This window comes from Cucurbitaria berberidis (assembly GCF_010015615.1).
Source record: "Cucurbitaria berberidis CBS 394.84 unplaced genomic scaffold K460scaffold_3, whole genome shotgun sequence".
Lineage (NCBI taxonomy): Eukaryota > Fungi > Ascomycota > Dothideomycetes > Pleosporales > Cucurbitariaceae > Cucurbitaria > Cucurbitaria berberidis.
Window position 1 is genome coordinate 999,048 of NW_024468937.1, and position 19,270 is coordinate 1,018,317.

General features: G+C 49.0%; 8 protein-coding genes across 8 annotated transcripts; 3 read left to right on the forward strand and 5 right to left on the reverse strand.

Moving 5' to 3' along the window:
- Nucleotides 1–768: 768 nt before the first annotated feature.
- Nucleotides 769–2,661, forward strand: K460DRAFT_354716 (uncharacterized protein; the record flags this gene model as incomplete). Its single annotated transcript, XM_040931811.1, has 1 exon — nt 769–2,661. The coding sequence occupies one exon, from the start codon at nt 769–771 to the stop codon at nt 2,659–2,661; it is 1,893 nt and encodes a 630-aa protein (XP_040787408.1).
- Nucleotides 2,662–3,176: 515 nt separating this feature from the next.
- K460DRAFT_336595 (uncharacterized protein) lies at nt 3,177–5,781 on the reverse strand. The gene is made up of 2 exons (XM_040930976.1): nt 5,145–5,781; nt 3,177–5,098 (listed from the first exon to the last, which is right to left on the reverse strand). Exons 1-2 carry the CDS (start codon nt 5,729–5,731, stop codon nt 3,553–3,555), a joined length of 2,133 nt encoding a protein of 710 aa, XP_040787409.1. The 5' UTR covers nt 5,732–5,781; the 3' UTR covers nt 3,177–3,552.
- A 759-nt stretch (nt 5,782–6,540) lies between these two features.
- Nucleotides 6,541–8,246, reverse strand: K460DRAFT_416215 (uncharacterized protein; the record flags this gene model as incomplete). The annotated part of the gene is made up of 1 exon (XM_040937780.1): nt 6,541–8,246. Exon 1 carries the CDS (start codon nt 8,119–8,121, stop codon nt 6,541–6,543), a length of 1,581 nt encoding a protein of 526 aa, XP_040787410.1. The 5' UTR covers nt 8,122–8,246.
- A 259-nt stretch (nt 8,247–8,505) lies between these two features.
- On the reverse strand, nt 8,506–9,123 carry K460DRAFT_405128 (uncharacterized protein; the record flags this gene model as incomplete). The annotated part of the gene is made up of 2 exons (XM_040936807.1): nt 8,506–9,016; nt 9,068–9,123. The coding sequence occupies 2 exons, from the start codon at nt 9,121–9,123 to the stop codon at nt 8,506–8,508; spliced, it is 567 nt and encodes a 188-aa protein (XP_040787411.1).
- Nucleotides 9,124–10,022: 899 nt separating this feature from the next.
- On the reverse strand, nt 10,023–11,375 carry K460DRAFT_394648 (uncharacterized protein; the record flags this gene model as incomplete). Its single annotated transcript, XM_040936005.1, has 1 exon — nt 10,023–11,375. The coding sequence occupies one exon, from the start codon at nt 11,373–11,375 to the stop codon at nt 10,023–10,025; it is 1,353 nt and encodes a 450-aa protein (XP_040787412.1).
- Nucleotides 11,376–12,493: 1,118 nt separating this feature from the next.
- On the reverse strand, nt 12,494–13,273 carry K460DRAFT_405130 (uncharacterized protein; the record flags this gene model as incomplete). The annotated part of the gene is made up of 1 exon (XM_040936808.1): nt 12,494–13,273. The coding sequence occupies one exon, from the start codon at nt 13,271–13,273 to the stop codon at nt 12,494–12,496; it is 780 nt and encodes a 259-aa protein (XP_040787413.1).
- A 2,435-nt stretch (nt 13,274–15,708) lies between these two features.
- Nucleotides 15,709–16,966, forward strand: K460DRAFT_284547 (glycoside hydrolase family 10 protein; the record flags this gene model as incomplete). The annotated part of the gene is made up of 4 exons (XM_040928742.1): nt 15,709–15,767; nt 15,854–16,001; nt 16,071–16,434; nt 16,488–16,966. 4 exons carry the CDS (start codon nt 15,709–15,711, stop codon nt 16,964–16,966), a joined length of 1,050 nt encoding a protein of 349 aa, XP_040787414.1.
- An 810-nt stretch (nt 16,967–17,776) lies between these two features.
- Nucleotides 17,777–19,221, forward strand: K460DRAFT_394649 (uncharacterized protein; the record flags this gene model as incomplete). The annotated part of the gene is made up of 1 exon (XM_040936006.1): nt 17,777–19,221. The coding sequence occupies exon 1, from the start codon at nt 18,046–18,048 to the stop codon at nt 19,219–19,221; it is 1,176 nt and encodes a 391-aa protein (XP_040787415.1). The 5' UTR covers nt 17,777–18,045.
- Nucleotides 19,222–19,270: the final 49 nt, after the last annotated feature.

The following is a 19,270-nucleotide window of genomic DNA, read 5'->3' on the forward strand; positions in this document are numbered from 1 at the left end:
GTCAGCTGGAGCTTGTCAAGGGTCATATGTCTCGCAACCGCGTATGGCTGTTTTCCGCTGAAGATTTTGCCTGGGTCTGATCTTTTCCAACCATGTCTCCGAGGTAGTCGTCCGGAAAGGAGACCCTTGAAGCGGCCTGTGCGCTCCAATATCTCTCGCTGCCGTCGCTGCCCGCCAAACCTGGTCACGATCTCGATGTGAGGGCACAGATCTTTTGGATGTGGGAAAATCTGATAATGGCGCATGAAGACGATCTGAATGGGCGGGTTGAGCCTTCAACGAGCTTCCGCTATGACGCATGTAAGATTAAGGATATTCATGCTCGCTTGCTTTGGGAAGCAAAAGTCAGATGCTGTAAGCGAGTTCGAAACGTGGATGTTCTTTGTTTGTCTCTCAACTGTCAGCGAGCTACCCCCCTCGGTTGAATGTCTTTTCGACACAGAGCGTCCACATATGACCACAAGGCGCTTTTCTGGCAAACCGGGCGAGATACCAGCTGCCATGATTCGCGCGGATGGACGACCCCCTTGTGCGGGGATCACTGTGAGTATTCGCAAGGAAGGCGGCAGCCCAACTCGTCCGAGAGCACGGGCCCACGGTGAGCTACGCCTTCCTGGCTATCCGATTGGTCTGTTTGCGGACCATCTCCAACAAGGGTCCACTACAACAAGGTGACAACTATTATAATAGTTAAATGACGCCCGAGAAAGATGCACTCGACCGTAGTCATCGCAGCAAACCTCACTTAGTCTTTGCCTCGTTTCCATAATGGCCCTCGTCACACGCTTGCTTGTCCACAAGCACAACAAACAACCCACGACCGAAAACATGTACACGGCGGACGGCTGCACGGAGCGACAACACCAACTTGCGCATATATCCAGCTCCTGGAAACGCCTCTTTACCCCAAAACTGGACCAGAGCAAGGGTCAATGGGTACCAACACTATCAGGCATCATTAAAGCTGGGGATGAAGGTCTTATCTCTTCTGCATTGTTCACCACCCTCTATGGACAGTCTGGCGATGTACCCCTCGAAGTTTTCTACGAAGCGTTTGCGAGCGGGCTGCGGGCTCATCCGGTGATGGAACGGTCTGCATACTCTTCGGAGATTTTCAAGTTTATTGCTGGGACGAAGCGAGGCGCTGGTGGACCCGGGAGGGCAAAATCAGTGTCGTACAGGTCAACAAGTGGACGAGTAGACCCAACGTCAAAGCCCCAGAGAAAGAGCTTGGATTTTTCGACGGCAGAGAGGGGGCTAGCGCGTGGCATCTCCATAAAAAAGCCAGCCCCGGTGCTTATTCCTATGGTCAATGGACTGGTACACGAAGGTAAACAGAGGCATAAAGACGGGTCATGGATGAAGGATGGGCACACTGCGAAATATTTCGACGGCAGGATGAGTGTTAGAATTACGTCGGCTGAGCTTTCAGCGCTCTCAGTCATACTAGGAAACCCTTTGATCGCTGACGCACAGAAAAATCCCGTTCCTTCGAGGAAAGGTGCATTTGGAATATCGATATCAACGACGCCGACAGATGATGGCAAATACCAAGTTACGCTCCGACAGCACAAGCGCAGCATACCACAACAACATGCTCGAGGATCAGGCTTCTCACTACTTTACGCCAAGCATCTAGCAGCTGGCTCTCTGCCCTACTCGCAGGATAGGGAGGGCATCAGCAGCATATTCGTCACCAATGAGACATTCGAAGCCATTCAAACAGGCGCGTCGCTCCACGAGAAATCATCTACCACCAAATCACCACAGTCTATCTTCCTCACATCGCTACCAAGCTCTCGAAAACTTCGATTTCACGTTCTTGCCGCATCGACAGAACAAAATGCTTCAGCTACACTAATCGATGCCATTGCCGCACTGCCGTTTTCATGTGGCCATACACCTCTTGCCTCCGCACCTCTCATCAAGACCATTCAATTCATCGCATCCGGTGGACTATTACCAGCACGATTGTTACAACGCCTCGAAGGCCTCGTCGAAAAAGTCCACAGACAAGCGCCGCACCTCGACATCTTCGGCCCACTTTACGAACCTCACAACGCTGGCCACCTATACCGCGAGCGTGAACGCCTCGGCAAACTATCGTCCAATCCCGATACAACCGATACCCTCGCAGACAAAGCCGCCCGCATGTCCCGATACATCACTCTCCTAGAGCGTCTGATGTGTCTAGTTCCTGATATGAAACCCCAAGACGTTCTCGTCGCCGTACGCAAAGCTACAAAGAAGGAATTGCGAAGATCATACGCTGAGGCCGTAACTGCGCACAATAGCCCTTCTGCGAGCATCACCAACTCCCCATTCCTCGAGCCTGACACGAAGAGTAAGCGCCAGTCGTCCACTGCATCTCGTACCAGTGCGAGAAGATCGAATCGCTCGAGTACGGCGTCGACACTTACGGTTACGAGTCTTGGTAGCCCGGCGCCATCAGACATCTTTCCACCTCAGAATCTAGGCAAGAAGATGGAACAGGTGCTCAAGAGTGAGTTGCCGCTAAGTGTTGAGACCATCGCATTTGTAGCGCGGATGGTGCTTGTTGGATGGACGCTGAGCGTGGAACCAACAGCGTGGGAGGAGGGTGAGAGTAGGTTCAAGGTCCTGGATGCAGAGAAGTTGGGTGACAAGCTCATTTTGTGTTGAATGAGATGCTGACAACGCTGGGTTTCTTTTGTTTCAATATCCATTTTCAAGTATGGAGTTGATTGGCGTCCTGGTTATCGCTTTGGCGACGTGAGAGTTGGAGATACCATCGATACTATTTATTATGGGAGATACCACATTGTATTAAAGGAGCAGCAGGGAATGGCTTTATTCGAATGCCTACGTTTTGAATCGCGTTTTTCGCAGTGTGTTGCAAATATTTTTGAAAAACCAGCTCTTCCATCGCCTATAACACTAAACAACTCCAACACGAGTAGGTAAGAAACAGTACAACCACTCTGCGCAATCCCATCAGAACTAAGCACACTCCAACGACACACTACATCTGATTATTCCTTGTCTTATGACACGATCATCACACATACCCTACATAACATCTCCATCGACCCGGTCCTGCGCTCATCCGGCGGCTCATTCAAAAGAACCAAAATGAATGAAATGTGCCTCGCTTTCGTCATAGACCACGAGGAAAAACATAATGATCAGCGTCGCGCGCGTCATCATGTTCCGCACTGATGTTCGGATGCGGATGCGAGGATCTTCCGGCGGGTACCTACATATGTGAGCCGGTTGGTTCGGCTGGCGAGACGATCACTACGCGGGGTTCGTATTTCGACACGCGGGTACGAAAGGTTGCGTACTTGATTTAGAGAAAGGACGCGTTTACATAGTGAGGCTGAAGCGGTGGGTTTAGGGTATTGCTTGATTATGTGCTAGTGGTAGTATAGCCGAAAATGCACCCGCCGTCTAGTCATGCTGTGTCGTGCTTTGCTCGTAATCATATGTACCAGGCATATTGATATGAAATCCGCTGTATCAAACCAGTTCTACAATGCGCCTGCCAAAAAAGGTGTTCGAAATGAGGATGTTTCAATCAGGGCCCATGATTTCTAGGCCCCGACAGACTCCCACCCACCCGTCTCTCATCCCATCCCATACTGCGACCATGCCATCCCCCTCTTGCCCATCCCGCTTCCTCTCACGCCTCTCTATCGCATCACCCGTGCCGTTCGCCATCATCATGGTGTTCTGGTGCCTGTTTTTACTCGAATCCCTACTCTTGGCTGAATTCAGCAACGAGCTAGACGTTTTCAGTCCCTTGCCATCCAGCTCGCTCTTGACTTCCCAGCCCTTCCGCACCGGCCCGCGGATCGTGGCAGGGCTGATGAGCGTGGAGTCGATCAGTGAGTTCCAGCGACTGAGGTACATGCCAGGGCCGTGTGTTGTCCCCTTATCCGAAGGCTTGGGTGTCGACGTTGACGTCGTAGACATTATTGATTTGAGGCGGGATTGGGATGTGTCTTTGAGCGTCCTCAGATGATTATCGTGCTCATCCAACAACTTCTTCAACTCATCTTGTTTCTCCTTCCCAAGACTCTCAAATAGCGAGTGTAGTGGTGCTGTCATGTTGCCTGCGCCTCCTTCGCCTCTCTCTTCGGCGGCCTTCGCATTGTCGTCGACTTTAAATTCAGAGAATATACGTTTTGCGTACGCAAGGTAGTCGTCTGCCAGATCCGGGGCGTTCTTGGTGACTTGGTGTAAGAACTTGTGCATGGAGGGAGCGTGCTTCCTCAGTAGATTCACATAGTCTTCCACTGTAGGGACATCACTTGCTTCGTTGTCTTCGACACTGGCTGGTGCTGGAGTGCTGGATCTTGACTGGGACGTCTCGCGGCTCTTGTTGCCAGTTTTCTTCTTGGGCTTGGAGACCTTTATCAAATCGGTTAGGAAAGATTCAGCATCTGTGACAGTACCGGAGAGGTCAACTGCATTGTGTATCGCTCGGATGACTGGATCCATCGCTGAGACAGCTTCGCGCACTGCGGATGTCAGGACGTCGGGTTGCAACTTGCAGAAAACCTTTGTTAGCTCCTCGCGGTCGCGGATCGAGAGGTATGTGCTGTAATACTCCATTGCCACATTGTGTTGATGCTCCGTGAGTGAATCGGTATCAATCGGAGTGTCGGCGGTTTCGAGGATGACCGCAACGATGGATTTGGACTCTGAAATAGACTGGCTTCGAGTGGCTTCGTGTTTGTCTCTTGAAGCGTAGACAAAGGGTTTAATGGCTTTGAAAACTTTTTTGTCGGGCGCGTCGCGCGAAGACTCGAGTTTCGTTGCGCGTTTCTGGAACTCGGAGGTATCCCACGCTAGGACTGTTGAGATGATTTGTTGTAGTAGGTTCATGCCATCATTGGAGTTGTTTGTTAGCCCTATCCAGTTCGTCATGGCGGTTACCGAGAGCTTCGCTAGAATTAACCTGACCATGCCATTTATCATGGTTGCCGCGTTGCCGACGCGTAGGGTCTGCTTGATGACCATGTATGGAATGAGGCGGTGTGCGTTCTCGAGGAGGCGGACGAGGTATTGGCCGTCGGGCGACATGACGAAGACGTGGTGGAGGAAAGAGGCGACGCTGTAATTGTCAGACACGGACAAAGTTGGACAGGTGTCGCACTCACTTTAGCAAAATGTACTCATGCGCTGCCTGCACAACACCCGCATGGTCCTCTAGCTTGCCCGTCGCCTTGACCTGCTCAAACATGTCGTCAAGCAAGTCTCCATATATCAAGCCATGCATCAGGTCGTCAAATCCCTGCACGACATCCTCCGGCTTACTCGTATCATACGTCTCCTTCGCGTCCTTTCCCTTCTGTACTGGGTAGCCCCCCAACATCCCCCTCGCAATATATTCAGCTATGCTACTCGCAGCCGTTGCAAGCGCCTTCCTACTTCCAATAGCGCCTTTATCATAGCTCTCACTCAGTTCTGCCTCCGCAAGCTTCGCTACCAGCGTCCTGACCTTGTCCTGCCAGAATTCTTCGCTGAAATTTCTTATAGCCGGGTTACACAGCGCAAACTTGTTGAGGATGGTTTGTAGCAGCGGGCTCGTCGACTGGATGTCATCTGCTTTGCGGAACGGGTAACCATATTTGTCGATGGTGGAGGGATACTTGAAGGCCTCGATTTCTGCGTAGATTTGGTGGTGGATTAGGATGTCGAAGAGAGCATGTGTTTGCGCGGACGTAAGAGGGCTCGAGGAGGACATTTTGGGGGGAGCTGGGGCATGGTGGGAGGGAGCCCGGCCTGCGAGACATTTTGGAGGTGATGTTGGTAGACGCGGAGGCGGAGGCGCGACGACGCGGGGTACGTCATCATGCGCAGAGCCTTGGCGACTGCATCTCATCTCAGGCAGCACAAGTCATCACGATTGCTACCATATCTACTCTGTTGACCTGCTGTCTTCTCTAAACGCCCCCTCTTCTATTTTAAGATTTATCGTAAGTGTCTACATCGTTGTTCATACACTTAGCCACTCTGCGTTATCCGGCCTTTGACTCTAGTAGACCTCATCATCACGCCAGTAGTTTGTCTTCAGCACTGAGTTTTGCAACCTCCTCCAGCGATAGCTTGAGATTTGCTGCAGCACAAGCAGTATATAACTCACTTAAAAGGCCCCTAGAGCTTGGGTAAGAGTAGAGTGTGTCTAGTAGCGTATCACTAGGATGAGTGTCAGTAGCCTGTAAGATTTCCTAGATGGCAGAAAATGTTACATGGTAGGCTAGAGGATGAAGAGCTGCGGCCTCGAAAATAACAATCGACAGTGCTGTGTGAACTGCATAGTATTTGTCGAGCAGCGTGGTATATTGGTGTTTTACTCTGGATAAGGGTCCTTACTGTCCCGCAAGCACAAAGCTGGAACGTGTTAACAGACTTTAGGCACTACTAGTGCTGTTCAATGAGGGATCAAAGATGAAGATGAACACGAATTGCCCGATGCTTATTTAAAAAATTGCTATTGGGGCATTTTAGAAAAATAGCTGACTACCTACAAGAGGCTGAGTTGTTCTTCTTTTATTAGCGGCGGAACCCCTTATACCATTTCCTCTTAGGCCCATTATGCTCCGTGTCTTCATCTATCGATATTTCTACTCGCTCAAAGTCGTCTGACGCAGACCGTGCAAAATACTCTAGAGATACCGTTGCATCATGCTTCTGCGATTCAACGCTTTCGCTATGGTTGACGCCTACCACCTCAGCTTCCGAATTTTTGATGATTGCATCATGGGTTGTGGTTGGCATCGATATGCCATTCGTTTGTTCTTTCGCAGTTTGAATCTTGCTTAAATCTAAACCCTCAGGCACAGCACTCTTACACACGTACGAACGATGCTCTGCCGACGTGGAAGGCAGCTTCTGGAATGGGCGCATATCTGCAATCGCTTTGATTAGGGCATCGATCTCTTCGTCGTCACTGTATCCGCTATCCTCCACCGAATGCACTGTAGCCATCATACCTTCGCGCTTTGGATTCAGTTCCGGATCCGGCGTTGTCGATGTGACAGGCAGCTTTGGTGGGTCCGCCAAAGCGTAAAGCGACCTGGCCCAGTCCGAGTCCGAGAGTTCCATATCTGGAATCAATTCTTCTGCTTTTGGCGACAAACTAGTCTCTGTGCTCACTCTAGACTGCGCATCGTCGCGAGTCGGCTTAATCGTCTTCGTGCTCTTCAACTGTTCTTCTAGCTTTGCCAACGTCGACTTCTGTTCAACTTCACGCAACTTTCGTACGCGGTTGAGCGTCGGTGATGATGGACAGCAGTCCGCTGTAGGCTTGGTGTTCTTTTCCTTGAAGATGCGTAGAGGTAATGGTATCTCAACTAATGTGGACATAGGGCGTACGTCTTTCGCTCCTGGTCGCGGAACCTCGAAAACTGCCCCCCTTTTGATCTTTGACTCTGATACAGGTCGACTCTCCCTATTTGGTGTAGGTAAAGTCTTCAAATCGTTATTTAACGCATGCCGGTTTGTCATTGCGATCTTGATGCTCCCGTTGGCTTCTTCATGGAGTTTTTGATTCACATCTTTGGAGTGCAACGCAAGACGACCGAGAGGGACATGGCTGTGCGCAATCTTTCTACTCAAGGCCTCAGAATTTCGAGCTTCTGTCGGATCGAAATCCATGTTACGACTGTCTCGATTCTTAGAGGCTTGCAAGCCTTCGTCGAAAGGGGCTGGGCGTCGCATCTCCCCACCCTGCCTCGGATTTGGATCAGACCCACTCGCTTCAAAACCTCGGGGCACTCGCGCTATATGATCAAGCTTGGCTTGAGCCTCAGTAGTACCACGCGCATAGGATGTTGCCGCGATATTACGGCCATATGTGTTCCTAGATTGCCTAGGCGAAATGCTTGGAACTTCATAGATGATGCCGTTAAAGTCATCCCAATAAGGAGTTATTCTAGGAGTATCGTACTCAGAATGACCGCTTTGGCGTTGTGGGGTGGCGTATGTAGGATTTGGAGCGAGAAGATACGTCGACTGTGGCTCGTTATGAGAGAATGGGGTGGCGTTGCTTTGGTGAGGGCCCCGAGTGTGGTGGTAGTCGTCACTTCCTGAGCCAGTGCGGTTGAGTATGCGGTCTTGGTGATCTTGAGGCATGTTTGGAAAGTATATTAGGGCGCTTAAAGTCGCAAGTGTAGGTTGTGGTCGAATGCGGGTGCGCAAAGTTGCTTCTAAGGAGAGGGAGAAAGAGAGAAACAAGATTTGCAGACATGGAGGTGGTTGCTATGAGAGCGGAAGCCGTGAAGAGTGATGACAGTCAAGTATGTACAGTGGTGATCATACGCGTGAATTGGTGTGTCGCTACTGGTACCAGATCAACCAAGGAGCACAGCACTAGAAGCACGGAGCGGAAGTACATTCACGGACGAAATCACATATTTCAAGCATCACCGCGTAGCTTCAAGGGCACTTAGTCACATGTTCAAAGTTACGAGCAATGTCACTACCGTTGTGCGTACTCTACATAATCCTTCATTTGGCTCATGGGACGAACAAGGTCGTGCTCTGCCATTTCAAGACCTCATTTGTTTTAGCAATCCCATTATCCTCGGCCAAAGGCTCGTTCTTAACAGATTCAAAGTCTTCACCTGAGTCTTCGTCGTCGGAGAGAAGCATGTCATGGATTTCAGACGTATCAAGAAGTTCGTCTGCCATCCAGTCTTGATTCTCGATATTGAGTTTGAACGTCAGTCTGGACATGTGTTCCGGCTCTGGCTTATTTGTAACAATTCGCAGCACCGCCGTAATGTCATCGAGCTTGCTCGAATCATAATCTCCTAGTTTTCCCACGTGAGGTGCTCCTGACATTAACACTCTGATACGGCTCCGTTGTTTCCGCCTTTCACGATCTGCAGAGCTAATACACGAAGACACTGATGCCCCAGGTGTTAGGATCTGCGGTCCATAAAACCTTTCTCCGCGTTCTCTAATTCTGCGCTGGACATCTTTGTTGGTACTATCGCTTTGAGCCTGTTTGGAAGGAACAAGCAAACTGCTAGCGATTACTACTAATTTTGAAGCACTGATTTTCTTAAAGTCATACCTTGGGAGTACATACATGTCTTGTTCTGTGAATGTTGGGTGCTTAGGAAGCTGCATCTTGCGAGAAGTTAAAATGGATGGATGAGTGAACAATGCGAAGGGTACCTCCGTGATAATTCTTGAGGCGAGTAATACGTCAACGCTTCCTATCATACAAGGTTGCTCACTTAGTATATTCAAAATCTTAGAATATCACAACCTTTTATGTTTATGAGCATATTTGGGTGCGCGGATGTTGTACAACACGTCAGTTGCTAAGTTGATATAGCATAATCGACAAGTATGCTGAGCTGGAGAAAGCTTTAGTTTGGTGCGCTTGTTTAATGCGCTGGAATTGCGCGTCATGACCTGGCTGCCACATGTGTGCGCAAGTTGCAAGAGTAGACTACGTATGTGATTAGTGCGTACGCTAGCATAGCGTACAAGGACACAGAGAGAAGGAAAAATTGTAACGCTCGGAGAGCTCTCTGCAAATGGTAAAAGCGGTGTTGCAACACAACACTTTAGCTATCGTCTTGAGGGTTGATGAGATCGGGGCGGCACATAGGTGATGCTCAAAAGCATGTTTTCATGAACATACAAAGAAAATATGTCGCAGGTAGGCATCGCACGACGCAGACATCTAGCCACTAATATGTTTATGGGGCTCTGTTGTGCTTGTGTTGCAACACCTCTTTTACCATCTGCAGAGAGCGCTCCGAGCTTTAGAGCTTTTTCTACTCTCCCTCTATTGTGCGCCGATTTTGATAGTGTAACTATGCATGGCAACACAGATTTGCATTCAAGATAGGGTGGAAGACGAGCTTATATTTGCATATTGATAAGAGGGTGGTCATTCTGACTACATTATTGAAATAACCTCGTCCCCTCACGATAAGCAATCTCTGGAACCGACAGCACAGTTCACGACACCTGTTAGCGGCGTAACTATATCAATGTCCGTGGCCACACAAAGCCTACCACCCCATTTCTTTGCGATTCTCCTTCCTATTGGTGCTTAAACCATCATACGTTGAAAGATTGGTTTCCGAAACAATGCCCAGAACACCTACCCTGTGGTTGGTCTTTGGTGTGGTGTTTGGCAGGATGTTATTTTGAGAATTGGCCAACTGTGTGCCCTTGCCCATCTGTCGGGGGATCTCAATTTTGTTAATCCCATTCAGGTCCTCGGCAGATTCGTTCGTGGAAACTATGTTACCAAGCCTCTTCATCCATTCAGTACCGAACACCGGCTGGTACCTCTCGTTGAGCTCTGGATCACGCACCCGAGCGTTGAGACTCAAATCCTTTTCTAACAAGGCAAGCATCTTATCGGCATCCGGTAGCTCTCGAGATTGGCCATTGTCGTATGCTTGGAGCCGCTTCCCAACCACCTTTATAGCTGCGTAGACGTATCTATTGTGCTCTCCTAGGCAATTCCACAGTGTTTCTAACTCCACGGCGAAAATGGGCTTAACGAAATGATTCTGCGAGATGTACATGTCTACTCGTGAGGCGTCTTTGTGGAGACCCAAGAGAGTCATTGTTTGAGCCAAAGAACAAGCAGCGAACGTATTTTTCGGTATCTGAACAGTCTTCATGATTTCCATAGTGTGATACTTGCAGGCTCGTAACATCCACGATACTATGATCTTGATCGCAATTTTGCTAGTTTGGCCTCGCGGCAGATGTAGCTCCTGGCATATGGGAGGACCGCGCCAGTTCTCGTTATCCTGGCGCTCGACGGTCTTCATGAACTTCATGACTATCTGCCGGCCAAGAAACAGAACAAGCAACTTCTTCGGAACTGAGTATGCGAAGGTGAAGCCGGTATCTTGTTCGACAATCTCCATTACTGGTCCGTCCAGTGAGTTAAGTTTGCGTTCTGGCTGAATGTATGGTAGCAAGCTATGCAGCGTGTGAAAGTGGCGGATATGTTCCGGATCGGGATATTGGCGCTCTGAACCTGAGCATCTCGTCCAATCGACATGGCTCATGATTCTTGGGTAGTCAAATTTAGAGTTTCCTGCATAATTCGGTGAGTCATAGCCTTCTCCAAACCCGCAGTCTTGATGGGATCGATCAGGGACCCCGCCACCGCCGCATTGTTGTCCTTGGCCCTGTAACGTAGGTACTTGGAGATGATCTGCCTGCTGGGAGGCATATGCGGGGTAAACTATCGCACGACGACGAGCGAGAAAGGTTCCAACTATGTCTCCTTCACACTCGATCATGTCATGTCCAAGGTATTCATGTGCGTATTGGGAGACGGGATCTACTGTGGAAGCCGTAATCAGCCCCTCCATTCCGTACTGATAATATGTTGTCATAGTAGATTCTGAGCGTCGAGATTGATGCGATTTAGGTTGATGTATGTCGTCTGTGAGTAGAGTTGATGCAACTGCCTGAATGGAAACCCCGTAGCTGAAATAAGTCGGCAATCTTATATTGACGGTTGACTTGCTCCTGGCGAAGTTAGGACAACCAAGTGAAATTTCTTCCACAAATATCGATAAATCTCCAACAAGAACAAATAGGTGGAGGGGTTCAGAGCTGCATGAAAACAAGAGCGCTGCTACGGAGATATTGATGGCGGGTGATGGACAGGCTAAGATGGCAATGCGGGTGTTGTCGTTGAGTGAAACCTTGAGGTGCAACAACAACGACAGATGGCTCCTGCAGCGACCCGTGCACGTGATCTTGGCATCTAGAGTTTCAGGTGTAGGTGAAAGTGAACGCCTCGCCAAGACAATGATCACGTGCAGCAGCTTATTTGCGCTCAACTGCAGCGTTCGGGCGGTCAAGACCATTGCAAGACTTCTGCTTTTACTATAGCCATGAAGCTGTACTGGAGCATACCTCGGGCCTGTTGAAGAGACGCCTTGCTATATTTCATCCCTTGAGATAACTCTACAGAGTATCGATAGCCCAACAGGTAGTGATAGGGCTACGGCGGTTTTTAAACCCTTCGTGTCGTTTCTTGGGTCTCTTCAATGTCTGGGTCAATAAGTGTTGTCTAGCAGTGAAACGGTTTCGATACTTAGCCGGGCGGCATAACTAGTGTGCGGGGACGAGCAAAAGAGGAATTCGCGGTTCACATTGGATACGCATACGGCGAGCTGTGCCAAACCACTTGAACGAGATAAACTATCAATCAGCATGACGAATACAAACAAACCCACACGAACTCGCCAGCACTAGCGCCAGAAAAGAAAAATGCGGCATTTATTTGAAGAAGGAATTACTCATATTTTCTGAAGTAACCCGGTAAACTAGATACATGCCATGTCTACGCCTATGTTCCGAAATTTGACAGGCCACCACTCGGCATACGAAGTTTTCTAAGCGGTCTCTAAGAACTACTCGTGAGCGACTTGTTTATGGCAAATTTGCCCGGCTAGTCCTTTATAACTCCCACTGAACTCGGTCATCTCACGCGATGCACCCTCTAACATACACAGAAGAGTCGCTTCAGCAAGCTGTTTTTCCGCGTCTGTGCCGGTGACGGGCTCAGTTCTCCAAGCTGCGTGATATACTCGCCACTTGGGTAACCCCGCGTATGATCACCGAGACTATACTCATGACCTTTTGTTGAGTATAAGCTTGCCCGGGGTGGTCGATCGTTCGCCGATGTCTCACGCCAATCCACTCTGCCTTGACGGCGAGTGATGGCGAAATCTGCATGTTCTTCCTGTTCATTCGAATGGGGCGCATTGCCTGATAGTGCTTGAAGAGTTGCATCGCGCTGGCTCTGAGTGCTGAGATCTGTCAACTCCAGCTCTGAAAGATTTCGAGAAGAGTGTATTGCGCGCAGGCGAGGTGACTGCATCTCGGGAACTTCAATGATCGGCTTAGTGACAGGCATGCTATCTTGTAGCGAACTGCGCCGAGAGCCAGCTTCTCGTCGACAAAGCTCCTGTGCCTCCTCTGTGGTCGCGAAACGATAAAGAGCCCTTGAGCTGTTAGAATATGCCAGACACGGGTCGTTGACCTCTTTAAGATCGTGGGGCGAGCCCGTTTGGCGAAGCGACGAATCTGATGGCCGCTCGAAGTTTTGGCCGTTCTCTCTTGGCATACCGTCGATGGTAGACTGGAGAATAGTACGGCGGTGGTGAACTTCGGTACCAGTTGAATTAGCCTCTGAGATCAGCTCATCATCGCTATATACAGACGATGAATCGGAACCGAGGGAGAACGTTAACTCTCGCAATGTCTGGTTAGTATCCATCGAGGCAAGGGTTTAGTTTCTCGTGTCGGAAGCGATTCTAACAAATATTCATTTAGCTTCACTCGGGGTCAGAGCGGCTGAATGGAGTGGAAGGACCTGTCGTTTGTCGTTGGACGCTCTGGTGAGTTGATCTTGGGGACGCGATTATCGATATTAAAAGGGAGTATTGCGGGATTCCGAGTTGAAAGTAGAGTTTGAAACTGTCGTGAAGCTAGAAGAAAGTGGGTCTTGACTCTATGGGAGCCTGAACCTCTGAATGTGGACTAGGCAGCTAGAGTTGAGTGAATTAGCGTAATTTTCCTCTTACCACGTTATTCTCCGAGCAACCCAAATCACCGCAGTCGATGGTACACCTAGAATTGACCCTATCGAGTCTGTTAAATACCGTCGTCTATTGTCACACACCTTGAATCAAGTGCGCTTTGCGATTGCTGGGCATAGCCTAATCAAACTAGTGACTATCATTCGATTAGGAATACCTTTTCGTCGCTTGCTTTGAGGATGCAGCGCAGCTGTTTTCCCTCGCCGACAAACGGGCAAAGGGCCCAATGGGCAATCGTCACCGGATAATCTGGACAATTCTTACGACACGACGATGGATGACCACAAATGCGCCACGAGGAAGATAACAGCAGATGGTCTTACTCGTGCAGGAGCAAGCCAAACTAAACGCAAATCAGCAGGTCTTGAGATCCGAGAAACCCTGCCTCAAGGTGGTATAATTAAGTATGAAACTGAATGGGAAGTGCCTGGTGATATACAAAACACGGTTAATTTTCTACCATGCATCTTGGAAATATTTCTACCTATCAAATGACTCGGTAGATCAGAAGATGTAGAAGGAAGATGAGCGCGGTCCGCTTTTGATGACAAGAGACTCAGCGATCAGTCGGCGAGGATGAGAACACCCTCACGCTGAGAAGCTGACATTCTTCGGCTGAACTATGTAAGATGCAGTAGATAGGTGGGGTAGCAGGAGAGGGCAGAATGAGGGAAGTCTGGTGGCCTCGGGGCCTCGGAATCCCGAGGAAAGAAGGCGCGCTTGTACAAACAAGGAATGATGACGTCGAGACGTCCTCCCTTCGCATACCACTTCACCAACGACCTTAGCAGATATCGAACTGCAACACAATATTCAGCGCTCAATATATGTTCTCACTGTAACGCATGATAGAGGCAATTCCATTTGTAGTATAAAACGGCTCACGCCCGTCAACTCTGTTTACACTATATCAGAGTTCGCACAAAATTCCCCATATGTCCCTATTACCATATTATCATTTTAACGGTAGAGCTGCGAACGTAACTATGCCCCTATAGCTATTTCAACGTCCCAATTTTCTTCTTCGTCTAATTTCTAGTCCATTGCACAGTTTTCAAGAGAACAGACTGACAGTCTATTCGCTATGGTTTCTCAGCTTGCCATGCACCCGTCATTATGGCAGCATCAACAATCCACAGCCGCGCCATTTAGTCTTTCCTGGCGGAATTATATACTCTATTACGCTAAGAGCCACCTCGTGAGTACAAGTCCGGCAAAATGGCTATCAAAGAACAGGTATGATTGGACTGTGTGTCTACAATGATCCTATAGCTCGTGGCATAAGGAACGGATCAATCGCTTGCTATCCCGCGGAAAACTGTGTCGTCATTGAATGTATTCAATTGCCCACCGTTGCCTCGAACACAAATTGCAACAATTTAAATTTTTGCGAAACATCGCATATCTATGGATAGGTAGTTGTCCTGAGGATACTGTTGTGATGTTTTGGTGCCGATGCTTGGGGTGTGTAGATTGTTGCGCATGATAATCACTTGTAATTAACGCGCATCGATTCATCAACCATGGTAATGGACCCGGAGCGGCCCAGTAACCTGGCATAATGCGCACATCTCCATGATATCTGCAGGGGGTAACATTTCTTCGAAGAGTCGCGGATAGATGGAAGTTTGCTTCAAGAGCCTTCATTAACCGGTTTGCTAGAACTGCAGCTCCGTTATGGCGGAGGTGGATGGGGGACCTGCGTCTCACATGTTTACCTACCCCGGGGCATGAGGCTTGCTAACTAGATGAAGTGCAGCGCCGAGAGTCTATCCCAGAACAAGTTGGTAAGCCGCTCATCGCCCCGACGTTTCCGAGGTCCAAGCCGGCTGATTTGTGAATTAGTCTGCACAACTCCATTCTCCACAACGCCACATGCACGCGGGTGCGGAGTACTCCTAGTAAAGATGGTTACAGTAGAGATGAGCCACAAGCCCGGTTAAACAACCTTGCGGGTGAATCGCACGATCGGATAGATAGATTAAATCTACAGGCGCTAGACTTCTAGAATAACCGTCGAATAATATATAGAATGGAACGTGAGTGTCGCTGTTCAGGTAACCGTGGCAGACAAATTGGCACTAAATTCCACGCTTCAAAAGTCTCGATCAAGATGCATCTCTCCAACATTATCGCCACTCTAGCTCTCGCTGGATCGGTTATTGCCGCACCGTAAGTCCAACAACCAATACAATTGCTTAAAAGGTATGCTAATAACACCATGGTAGTGCTCCACAGGATGGCTATAATGCTGATAGTTTTCGCAAGGGAGATAGTCTTTACAAGGGTATAACGAAAGCAGGGAGGAAGTTCGTTGGCACCGCCCTAACGCTCCGAAATGAGACTACAGAGGGAGAGATCATTAAGCAAGAGTTCAATTCTTTCACCCCCGAGAACGCGATGAAGGTTGGTTACTTTCCTTTAGCCCTTGGATAAAATGATGATGTAGAGCTACTGCTGACATGAGGACAATAGTGGGAATCAACCGAGCCATCACGTGGCAACTTCACTTTCGCAGACGCAGATCGCTACGCGGCCTACGCCAAGAAAAACCATCTCCAGATCCATTGTCATACACTTGTGTGGCACAGCCAGCTTCCAAAGTGGGTTTCGGATGGCGGATTTGACAACAAGACCTTGATCGGAATTATGGAAGATCACATCAAAGCAATTGTGACCCGATACAAGGGATCTTGCACACGTTGGGACGTCGTGAATGAAGCGCTGAATGAGAACGGAACCTACCGCTCCAGTTTGTGGTTAGATACCATCGGTGAAGCCTATCTCCCAATCGCTTTCAGACTCGCGAAGAAGTATGACAACAAAGCAAAGCTGTTCTGTAAGCTCCTATCAATCCTTCCTCGCACACAAAATTTGCTTACAAATGGACAGACAACGACTACAACCTTGAATACAACGCGGAGAAGACCGCCGGTGCTAAGCGCATCGTCAAGCTCATCAAATCCTACGGCGTCAAGATCGACGGTGTTGGCTACCAAGCTCATCTAGCCAGCGAGACTACCAAAACCGCACCAGGCCCCGCACCGGACCAGAAGACACTCGAAGCTGCTCTTCGCGCAACGGCCGATGAAGGCGTAGACGTTGCGTACACCGAGATCGACGTCCGCCTAAACACTCCGGCTACCGCAGAAAAACTCGCCGTACAAGCTGCTACTTATCAGCGTATTGCGGCATCTTGTCTTGCGGTAAAGAAGTGTATTGGTATGACTGTCTGGGGCATTTCAGACAAGTACTCGTGGATTCCTGGCGTCTTTGCCGGCGAGGGAGCTGCGCTACTATGGGATGAGGACTACAATAAGAAACCTGCTTATTACGGTTTCTTGAAAGGAATAAAAGGGAATAAAGAATAACTGGACTTTAGTATGTTTATATCATCCAGCAGTCATATAATTTCAAGATAGAATCTACTTCCACTTCTACACATATGAGATCAACGCCAATTACGAACCATGACGAAAAATATGTGACCCAGATGTTTGTTCCTTTCCTAATCGTCATTCGCCCAGATTCACTCGCTCCGGGGCCCCTCCGTGTATGGACCCCCTTCCTCATGGCTTGCACCGCAACAGCATGTTGATATTTAGAGATAGACTCCAATCTAGATTGGTACTAGGGGTGATTTCACCAAACGTACTCTATTGACCGCTCATTGAAGATTCACAATGCTGTCGCCACAACGCTTTCACAAATATCTTACTAATCTCAAATTAGACTTTTGAAAACTTTTAATATGCCATAACTCTCTGCAAATCGTAAAAGCGGTGTTGCAACACAATTGTGGGGGAGAGTGATTTTAGGCAATGTAGGCCTGGCTAGTAGTTGCATCTGCTTGGACTGATTCAAATGAAAGATTGCCTCATCATTGTTTCTCTATTAATTGAGTTGGCGTCCTGCCTATCAAGGACACGTTGAGGCAAATGGCAAAACTGTCCCTTCACAATTGGTGAATATACTTCCACGATAGAAACCAAAGAAAGTTACTTGAAGGGAGCCGTCGAATGCAACTCCGCTAACCAGATGGAGCTGGATGTGACGATGCATTAACTTATCATTTGAGAAGCTGTCGTATATTCTTCATAAGTATAAGTGGCTTCTGGTGTAGTTATTGGTTAGATGAAGGCCAAGGATCATCACTGGTTACCTTTTACTTACTCGCAGCCCTTGATTTGCAGTCTAGCATATTTTCGTCACTGTGTGCACACAATGGGAGTCACATTGTCAGGGCTCCCCAACACCGGCCAATGCTCCCGCCTAGCCTTCACTGCCCACTGTTGACTATCTTCATCAACCGGAAGTGCTGACCAAATAGCTCTATTAAACATAAAATACCCCCCACTGTCGCAGTGATAAGCTTCTGTCATTTGAATAGAACAGAATTCTCACGCCAGACTTAACCTACAAAGTGTCGACCATCGCTGACGCCAAAATCATGGAGACGTACGAAGATCGTGATTACCAGAAGGAGCAAATTCGCGCTGTACAGGAGTACGAGCGGATGATGAAAGACAAGAAGCTTGCAAATCATGGCGCGGTTCTTCCCGTTTCCCCTAAGAAGGGCACAGAGCACTGTCACTTGGGCTCTTCGCGTCTTCACCGTCTAGCATGCGGCCATATCATCCACACTGAGAAGGAATCGATGTGTGCAAGCAATTGCTCTACTCCTATTTCAACCTTCGCACCGTTTGTGTGTATCATCTGTGAGCGTTGGAACATGGTGCAGTCCGGTAAAGCCTCGCGCCGCAGCTCACGGTTCACGGAGCTCATCTTGCCAGATTTCCCGGTACTTGACCACTCGCAGGTGCCAATTATCGGTCGCGCTCGAGAATGTAATGCGGTATACATGCTGCCTAAGGGTCATGTTTTGGTCCTTCACTCGATGCAAGACATTGCTCTCGCCCGTATAGAAGACGAGCTACGTGTTAGGCATATCCTGAACGAGATTGTCGAGGCAACTGAGGGTATGGGCTGTTCAGCCCCCTTTATCGAGTCGATCACACGAGGTGTGACATCCTGTATCGAGCATCAACATCTCTGGACGACCGCTTCATACGAAGAACTTGCTGCTGTCAACATGTACGTCGCTGCTCTACGAGCGAATACAGACGAACCGGGCATGTTGCCTCGACTCGCAGCATGCTTTGGCGCGGATCGTGTCAAGGTTCGTAAACTGGTCGCGGATATAACGAAGTTGCTCGTAGATCTCGACGCCCGCGCTACAATTGCAAAGTTCATGCCAACTTTCGAGAAGATATTCCCCAAGCTATGGCGCAAGTACAAAGTCTTTGCACGACTCGTGCTTAAGCTTTGGAACAAAGTCAAGGAGCGCGAACCGTTTCCACCCGACTTCGTGCTAGAGAATTGGCTCCGTATCGTCGCCTCTTGTATCGATGTAGTGATGTTGGCCAATGACATAAACATCCCAGTTCACAAAACCTGCGCGGCAGTCGGAGCGAACGAACATGGCGATGTCGGCGAGGATATTGACATGGAGATCACGCTACTAATGGGCGATGACAAGGCTTATTCATTCCGGGTTAAGAGCACTCAGTCGTACCATCAGCGTAAGCTGAAAGCCCGGAAAGTCACAGCTCCCCAAGGGAAATAAGCTCCTTCTACAGCATTCAGCCTCCATATGCTTGTTACAGCTGCGCAAG